The sequence below is a fragment of the Galeopterus variegatus genome, unplaced genomic scaffold (assembly GCF_000696425.1).
Source record: "Galeopterus variegatus unplaced genomic scaffold, G_variegatus-3.0.2 Scaffold2321, whole genome shotgun sequence".
NCBI lineage: Eukaryota > Metazoa > Chordata > Mammalia > Dermoptera > Cynocephalidae > Galeopterus > Galeopterus variegatus.
The window spans coordinates 13,532-23,473 of record NW_007728432.1 but is presented as its reverse complement, the minus strand read 5'-3'; the positions used below and the strand labels follow the sequence as shown (position 1 = coordinate 23,473).

The 9,942-nt window shown below is 40.3% G+C and overlaps 1 protein-coding gene across 1 annotated transcript in view; it reads left to right on the top strand.

Annotated features, from left to right (window-relative positions):
- The window catches only part of LOC103597467 (5-formyltetrahydrofolate cyclo-ligase-like), a 7,359-nt gene extending 4,533 nt beyond the window's left edge, over positions 1-2,826 (top strand). The window contains exon 2 of the mRNA XM_008581308.1: positions 2,545-2,826. Within this exon, the coding sequence (XP_008579530.1) occupies positions 2,545-2,826 (282 nt within the window). The remainder of the gene's footprint in view (positions 1-2,544) is intronic.
- The last annotated feature ends 7,116 nt before the right edge of the window (positions 2,827-9,942 follow it).

The window sequence follows — 9,942 nt, the reverse complement described above, 5'->3', positions numbered from 1 at the left end:
CCGCTTGGGAGTGCAGCGGCGCTCCCGCCGAGGGTTCGGATCCCACATACAGACCGGTTCCCGCTCACTGGCTGAGCGAGGTGTGGGCGCGACACCAAGGGTTGCGATCCTGTTGCCGGTCCTGGTCCGGTACGGGCGCGACACTGAGGGTTGCGATCTGTTGCCGGACACGAAAAAAGACAAAAAGGTAAAAAAATAAAATAAAATAAAATAAAGTAAATCCACTTTCCTTTTGGAAGCACTCTGGTCCCCTGCTCCCTCTGATTCGGTTGCCTCTGGCCCATTGCACAGCCATTGCCCTGGGGTTCCTCTATACTCCACTGTGAGTTAGGGCTGTTTTCAGTCCAGTGTCTTTCTCATTCTTGTATTCTTTGTTTTTTGTTTTCATCTTATTAGAATACAGACCCAATTATTTTGAAGAAAATATCTATTGGGGGGTGGGAAAACTTTTTAATACTTTATACATATATATTAGAAAATGTTTTACCCTCATATTTGATTGATAGTTTGAATTTCACTTTTAAAAGTATTTTGTCTTGTTCTGCTCAGCACCCATGGCCTCCATTCAATCTGGGGATGGTGTCTTTATTTTATCTTTATATCTTTATTTCTTTTCCTTTGTGCCTTTTTGGAATTCTTGTTAATCAGATAGTAAAAATCCTATCCTGATCTTCTGTCTCTTAACGTTTTTTCTTATTTTCCCTATTTTTGTCTTTTTACACTATTCTGAGGTTTTCCTCTAAACTGTTTTAATTTTGCTGATCATAATTTTAATTTCCAGTTACTATTTCTTAATTCTCTGATTGCTTACTTTCCATAGTAGTCTATTGTTGTCTTATAGATTCAATTATCTTCTTAAATTCATCTGAGAAAACTAATAAGAATTTCAAAAAATTCTCTGTTTCCTGAATTATCTCAGTTTTCCCCTGGATCATTTTCTTTTTCCTTTTTATTTTTGTTTTTGTACATCCTTCTATTTTGTATTTTGGCTTTCCAAAATGTTTGATGATCCTTTATTGTCTGTACATATTTATGAATGAAGGCGTGATTGCTAATGGGGATTTCTTCTGCCTTTTGTAGTTGCTTTGGGATTCTAAGGGGATACTGGGTTATGCCTGACCTATGTCCTTGTTCTCTGAATATTGTGATCTCCTGCTGTTTTGTCTATAAATACTGTCCCATCCACTCTCTTTCTTACAGAAATTAGTCAAATCTCTGTTCTCTTGTTCTTAATGCTATAGTGGATTTTCTTTTTTCATATTCTTTACTGTCATGTGAATGGGATCTGAGGAAGATAAATGTGTATGCACAATCTCACACTGAATTTTAACTGATGTTTATTACTACTTATCAGCTTTTAATTTTATGTATTCTGCCTTAAAGAGAACAATAAAGACACATAACTTTCTCATGTAGTTTATTTGGATGCAAAAAGCCCCATGCCTGTTCCTCACATTTTGATTTGCTGTGCCTATTTCAGGCCTCATAAACAGCGTTGTAACTTTTCAGAAAGCAGGGGTTAGCTTCCTTTCTTAGCACTGGTTTCATGTGCTCTATCTTCTTGATTTCTATGTTTTCCTTTTTATTAGGAATAACCTGACTTTCTATACCTATATCTTTCTGCCAGTCATATTTATGAGACACTTATGTAGTAACTTTTTCTTCTTAGCTTGGACAATAGGGAAGAACAGAAAAGGAAAGGGAAAAAAGAAGGAGCTAAGGGCTAACTTCTGAGTCTGGGTAAGTTCCTGAGATTGTTGACTTTTCTCTGGTAAACAAAAGCTCAACCCCTTCTCCTGCCTAATGAATGATTCAGCTAAAAATGAAGGATTCTTTTGCTAAGACACCCCCCACTTTTGTGACTATTTTAATATTTATTTGAACAGAAGAATTTTAGGAAACAGGATGGGGGTGGTAAGAGAGAATTATAAGACATGTTCTCTATCTCAGGGACCTTATGGACTGGTTAGAGATATTACATTTAGGGCACATGAAACAATTATTGACTAGCTCATCACAAAATATAATTGTTAAGTTGTATATTAATTCTAGATGTAGTAAGAGTTCTGCAGAAGTTAGGAAAAGTTAGGGCTTGACTTGCGCTTTCAATGGGTAGAATTTATGAGAGAAGCCTGACAATCCAAGGAGTGGAGAAGCTTGGGGGAGCCAAGGTTTGGTTTATAAAAATAAAGCAATGACTCTAGGGGAAGCGTGTGAAATGACTGAAGAATACTAAACTGGGTAGATGGGGATCAAGCCTGGAACTCTCTGGACAGATAGCTGGTCCCCACAGTGACTTTTTAGTGAATTTTCACACCTATCAGATGAGAGTGCCAGAAAGGGGTAAAGGAATCAGAGCAGTAAGTCTTGGGTCCTGAATTAAAAATCAGGCTTCAGGACGCAACACTGTCTGATCATTCTGCTTTTTTGGATAGTTAAAGAAGTTGGGAAAGGCTGAGAGAGAAAGGAGATACTGTTAAGGGGAGCTGATAGTTTTCAGAAGTGTAATCTTGGAAAATATAATTGCTGTGATTTCCCATTTAGGTGATTTCCCACAGTCAATACCAAAAGTCCAAAAGAATTTCTATCTTTCTGAGCATGCCAGATGAAATTGAGACAGAACAGATCATCAAGGACATTTTCCGAAGAGGCAAAACGTGCTTTATCCCTCGGTACCGGTTCCAGAGCAATCACATGGATATGGTGAAATTAGAATCACCTGAGGAAATTTCTTCACTTCCCAAAACTACCTGGAATATTCTTCAGCCTGGAGAGGATGATATTCGAGAGGAGGCCTTGTCCACAGGCGAGTGTTACGGTGTTTGAATTTACATCTTAGGATGATGTCAGGTTGGGATGAATTGTTAGATCTCTGATCTACCTGTTACGTTTGGGACAGTGGGAGTCGCTTATCCTACAGGGAGGAATTTGTATTTCATTTATGTTCTAAGACACCCACATCACCTGGCTTGGGATGTGATGCCTTCTGTAAGCTGTGATGTATAAACTGTAATAGTTATGTATCAAGGTATTATTGACTTACCACAGACGGGGAGGAATTTGTATTTCATTTATGTTCTAAGACACCCACATCACCTGGCTTGGGATGTGATTCCTTCTGTAAGCTGTGATGTATAAACTGTAATAGTTATGTATCAAGGTATTATTGACTTACCACAGACTGTTGCCCTCACATTGTGGTTTGAGTTATAGATTTTCCCTGAATAATTTAATTATTTCCTATGGTTTCAATTATGGTCTTTGTGCTTATGAGCATATTATTAATGCTAATGGGCATTTACATCTCCTGTTCAGACCTGTCAACTACCTTCTGGACATCTCTACTTGGATGTCACATGGGCATCTCAAACACAATGTGTTCCAAACTGAATCATGTTCCCTTCAACCCTATCGTGTGTCCATCTCAGTGCGTGGCACCACAAGCCAGCCAGTTGACCATATTAGAAATTTCCAGGTTGTCCTTGGCTCCTCCCTTTCTCTCATGCCTCACATGTGGTCCACTGCCAAATCCTGATGATGTTACCTACATATTATTTATTAAGTCTGTCCACTTCTCTCCAACCCACACTACTACCACCGTCGTCTCTTGCCTGGGTTGGTGTAACAGCCTCCCAACTGTTCTTACTGTCCATGTCTTGCTCTCAATGTATTATCTAATAGGAATTGAAACAAGATTTTTAAAACACAAATCTGACCATTCTCTTCCCTGTTTAAAGCCTTTCAGTGACTTCCTGTTACACTTAGGTTGAAGTAAACATTACTCAGTGAGGCTCTTCCTAATCTTGGCCCTGCTTCTCTTTCCATTTTCACATTTTTCTACTCCCCACTTCATTGTCTAAGTTCCAGCCACTCTCAATATCTCTCAGTTTCCCATCCCCGCTTTTCTTTCTCTACTGCTGGATCTTTATACATGCTGTTCTCTGGCTAACGGCTACTGAGGTGATTTTATTATCAGGAGTCAAAGATCTGAAGGCAAAACAAGCTAAGGTTACCATTTTGAAATATGATGCCTCACAGCCATCTTAGAGGTGTATGTATTTTTTTTTCAGATTTCCTTAGTTTTTTAAAAAAGTTTATTTATTAATATTATTATTTTTTTTACATTCTACGATGTTGCAGAGCAGTTGGGGGAGAGAGGGAGAGGGGAAGGGGGAAGGAAATAGGGTGGGAGAAGGAGGAAGGAGGGCGGGCGTGGTTGAGTTCTGTGAGCGCCGCCGCGCTTCCCAAGCGGCGTACTATCCAGTGCGCCACCGGGCCGGCCCCTGAAACAAGATTTTTAAAACACAAATCTGACCGTTCTCTTCCCTGTTTAAAGCCTTTCAGTGACTTCCTGTTACACTTAGGTTGAAGTAAACATTACTCAGTGAGGCTCTTCCTAATCTTGGCCCTGCTTCACATTTTTTCTACTCCCCACTTCATTGTCTAAGTTCCAGCCACTCTCAATATCTCTCAGTTTCCCATCCTCGCTTTTCTTTCTCTACTGCTGGATCTTTATACATGCTGTTCTCTGGCTAATGGCTACTTAGGTGATTTTATTATCAAGGAGTCAAAGATCTGAAGGCAAAACAAGCTAAGGTTACCATTTTGAAATATGATGCCTCACAGCCATCTTAGAGGTGTATGTATTTTTTTTTTCAGATTTCCTTAGTTTTTTTTAAAAGTTTATTTATTTATTAATATTATTATTTTTTTACATTCTACGATGTTGTGCAGCAGTTGGGGGAGAGAGGGAGAGGGGAAGGAGGAAGGAAATAGGGTGGGAGAAGGAGGAAGGAGGGTGGGCGTGGTTGAATTCTGGGGCACCCTCTTCATTCCTGCAGGGGAGAGCGGGGGCTTCCAGTGGTGGCTTGGTCATTGCTGGGCTGGGTGCACATGTCAGGGGTGTGTGGCTGAAGCCCTTGGTCCCCTACTGCCCTGGCTTGAGAGACACCAGGGGGCTTCCAGCAGTCGTTAGGTGGTCATTGCTGGGCTGGTTGCAGATGTTGGGGGTGTGTGGCTGAAACCCTGGTACTTCCACCACCCCAGCTTGGGAGCCTGGGGCACTTCCTACAGTGGATCCTCCAGCAGTCGTTAGGTGGTCATTGCTGGGCTGGTTGCAGATGTTGGGGGTGTGTGGCTGAAGCCCTGGTACTTCCACCACCCCAGCTTGGGAGCCTGGGGCACTTCCTACAGTGGCTCTGTGGCCATCTCTGGGCTGGTTAGGGGTGTTGGGGAGGGTGTAGCCGAGGCCCTCCAGAGCCAGGGGTGCTTGTAGAGGTGTATATTTTTGACTAAGACTTAAATGGTTGCCCAAAAAGCCCAGCACAATTTTATGCAGTCTTCTTCCAATTTCTGTCCCTTCTAACATAACTTCATAACCTATAAAATTGATATGATGGAGTGGGAGGGGACAGAGTCAAGTATTCATAGTAGTAGGGGATTATCTACTTTGCTACTTTAAGTTGCCTTATATTATTCAATCTTTGGCTTTGCTAGGTGTTTAGACATTAAAGGCACATTCACATCTACCTCCTTCGTGTCTTGCATCAGTAGACCAGATGAATTTCAGCATTATGAAATTCTTTCATATCTTCAAGAGGAAAGATTACAAACATTTTAAGACAATGAGACAATAAGGGAGTACAGGGTATCTTAGGGGGTAGCCTAGGCTTATAGACAAAGGAAGACAGGAAGTTGTAGGCTCTGACGTTGCTTAAACTTAATGCAGCTACTTCTCCAGACTCTCAGGCTTAAAAGTGGAGCCCAGGGTACTTTCCCAGTCTGGTTGACTCTGTGATAACAGCTCCTTCAGTGCTTGTATCATCTCCATAATGTGCCTGCTAATTGAAATTCTACTTGGTCTCCTCCAGTGACCAGTTCCTCCAAAGGCATCCCGTTCCTTTTAGAATGGCTCTGTCTCTCCTAGAGCGTCTTCCTCAGGTTGATCTCAAATGTGTCACGTTGAACCTTCATGTATTTGTTGTAGTTCTATTCAAGTACAACAACATAAGAGTAAGTAAGAAACACGATCTGTCCTCTTAACTCGGTTGTGCTGCCTGGTTAGGGTAAACTCAGTCTAAGTAAATGAGCTAAATCATTTATATATGATTTTTAGCTCATCATTTGGACATGGAGATATTCAATAAATGGTTAACTATTATTAATTTTAAACCAGAAAGGCAGAACTATTCATTATATGACAAACTCTTTGCTAGACAAGGATTTAACATTTTGATAATTTCCAGCAGACGTTTTCTGAGCATCTGCTTTATGTCAGACACTATTTTAGGTCTGGGAAGATAAAGCCCTGGACTTCTAGGGACTCTCACTCTGGCTGGAGAGACAGACAATGTATGTAAACAGAATAAGTATCCCAACCTGTAGTATATGTCAAATGTAATTGTCAAATGAAAAGATACTGAATATTAAAAACAGAAGTTTCAGGATTGGTCCTGAACAGAAAAAATCCACTCAAAAAACTGGTTCATTTTTTTCTCCTCCATGGCATTTATCCATGATATATTTGTGGTACCAGTGGCTTTTTCCCCCCATGTGTTTTTCTTTGCAGAAACTTGCAATCTGGGTTGCAAAGGGATAGGGGATTATACCTGTAGTTTCTTGTATCTGCAATCTGGGGGCTGAAGCTCTAGTTGTTGTTTACAGAAATGTTTGAGTAGGCAGTCTCTGCTGTTTGTTACCTCCTAGCATCACACTGCACCGTGGATTTTACTTGCATCGGCAGTTTAGAATGTGGCAACTTCAGTGCTAAAGCATAAATCTAGCATCATAGTGTTTGGGACAATCCGATCAGAGCTCACATTGTCCTTGGTTTAACCTCTGTAGTCTGTTTATCTTTCTGGTTTCTTTCTGGTCTCTCACGTTATCGCAGCTTAGAAAAGAGTGAGCTTTGGTGGCCTTAGATGCAATTATAAGTTCATAAGCAAAAATTTCACATGGAGTGTTCTTATATATATAGCAAAATAAACAGATTGGTAAATGAAGTAGAGGGATTGTCTCTTTACTGAATTTATTCTCAAAGTGAGGGCTGCTTGGGTAATTAGATTAGTCAGGAATCACATTGCAAGTATATAATCTGATTCACCCTGGCTTAAGCAAAAATCAGATTTTATTGGCCCAGAGAGTGAAAAATCCACAGAAGTGCTAGCTTTAGATATGGCTGGATCAGTGTCAGTAGGAGCCCATCTATCTCTGCCTTTTGACTCTGCTTCCATCTATGTTGGCTTCATTTTCTGGTGCCACATGGTAGCCCATGGCAGCTCCAGATTTCACAGCATCATTACAGCTAGTAGTCCTAGCAGAAGAGAACAATTCTGTTTTCTAACAGTGCTAATAAAATCCTGTCCTACCTCTCAGTAACCCAAGTAACCATCCTGTAATTAATCACTGTGGCCAGGGAATGGAATAGGCTGACTGACTTAGGGCTGGGTCTTACGTGCTATCCCAGACCTATCGCTGTGACCAAGGAGAAAGGATGTGCTGACTGACTTAGTCTGGGTTGTATGCTCAGTTCTGTAAACCTGCTCAAACCACTGAGCTGAGAGTGACCCAGGTGGGAGTGACTCACCACAGGACAAAAAGGTGCTGTTTCCAGAAAAAAGGGGGAATGGATACTGCAGAGTGGAAAATCAAGCTCACCAATGCTGTCAGTCATTTCTAATATTCTATAGAATATAACAGCCTCTTCGTAATCATAGCTTGTCTGTGCTGATTTTTAATTTCTGATCTTTCTGGAAGCATTTTGGTAATTCATATCTATGTGTGGGTACTTGAGACATAAATAAATGATCATAATGGAGACTTTCTAGTCCTCAGCTGAAGCAGTTTAGGTAATTGAATGGGGCACCGTCAAGACAGAGTCTTTGAACACAACTCTTTTAGGTTGTCAATGATCAGTACTTTTGCGGTTGGTTCACTGAAAGTAATTCATGTTAAATTGACCTCATACCGTCAAGACAGAGTCTTTGAACACAACTCTTTTAGGTTGTCAATGATCAGTACTTTTGCGATTGGTTCACTGAAAGTAATTCATGTTAAATTGACCTCATTTCTGTCTTTACTACGGTTGCAGGGCATCTGCAAGAGTATAATAAAGTTAGTGGGTACGGATTTCATCAAGGCCATGATTTCATCGTGACAGAGTCATGATATCCTTGAGGATAGGCTGCAGATTTTTCTTTGTGATATTTTTTTTGCCTGTCTCTAATTCCAATTTTGGAACCATCCTTTGTCTACAATTTTGATTATTCATATCCATTGGAATAAACTTCAAATTGATTTCCTGGATATATTAACTTTCCTAAAATACCTTTTTGTACAGGTCGCCTGTCCTGTTTAAGCCATTCCCTGTATACTTGCCTAGATCTGTGTTCCTGAACAGACAGTGGTTCCTGCTGGTTAATTGTTGCCAGAAAAAGGGTCAGTGGATAAAACCCAAACATTCCAGCCACTGTCTGGGCTTACCTGTCTTTCTACCTTAATACCTGCTTCTCCTCAGTACAGTTCCTTTGCTTCAGCCAAAGTGGTCTGCTAGAAGACAGTATTTCACAACAATTAAGAACATAGATTTAGAAATCAGATCAGATTAGAATTCTAGTATTGCTGCTTTCTAACTGTGTGACTTAGAGAAGGTCACTTAACTCCTTTGAGTTTCAGTCTTCTCACCTGTAAGCGGATCTCATGAAATCTACCTCATAGGTCTGTTACGAAGTTTAAGTGACATAATGTCTGAAAAGTGTTTGGCACATAAATAGGTGCTCTTTTTGCTGTTGTGGCTGCTGTTGTTTTTGTTGCTGTTGAATTGTCATGCACAGCATAATGCTGTCTCCATTACTGTGAAAGTGATTTTGTTTATACTGTTTTCCAGGCTAGAATGTTATATGTTTCTTCGAGGAAGAACCTTCTAGTCTAGAGCTTAAGATCACTGGCTTTGCAGTCAATATGTCCATGAGAATTTTTGTTTGTTTAACTTTTACTAATCCAAGAAACAAATGGTTATAAGATCCTACATGATTTGATGTTTTGATAAGATTTACTGCAACAGCTCATGCTGTTACTGTAAGTATGGTTTCTGAACCTTTAATATGTGTCTCTTTTGCTTAACAAAAATCGCTCTTACTAATTTTATTTGACCTTTCAAAATAAATTGTCATGACTAAAAATAAAGCAATTGTAATTTTGCAATGTGCTTTTGCACATTGCGCATGCCATTGCGGAAGTTTTGGGTGACCTTCCTCTGGACAGTCCAGCACACTGCCGTGAGAGTTAGGCACTGGGGGAGGTAGAGTGAACCCTTACTGTCCTCACTTCATCTTCTTTGTTTTCAAGTGGGATAACTGTAACCCAGGGAGGTCAAGTGGCTCTCCCAAGGACACACAGATAGTTAATGATAACGTGAGGTCACCCAGTTCTCCTGTTTTCCACTCCAGTGCCTTTTGAAGTGCCATTTCTTTTTGTAACACTTTTGTGTAACACAAATTTTCTTTCTCTCGCCTGACTGCATACTGCATTAAAACCATTATTCATGGAACACGTACCCTTGGTAATTGCATTCATGGGAACATCATCATATTTTCTCAAGGAAGAACTTGCAGTGAGTCACATGTATCTAAAAGTACACTGGCCATGAAGTTAAGCTTTTTTTGGGTCATTTTCTACTCAACTAAATACACAGGAAGAGCAGCTATGGCTTTCATTTATAACAGGGCCTTTCATTTGAATGATAAGTGCACCCTTGATAGGCTTCCTTGGACCTGTTCCAGAATTGTCTATTTTATCTTCTGCTGCAGCTACTTTACAATATATCCTCATTTCAGAGAGTGGTAATTTACTTCTTGTTAACTCCCAGCTCATTAAGATTAAAAGATACTTCCTTAGGGGTTATGTCCTGTTATTCTTGCCAAATGGGTTAGCCTGGTAAATGTT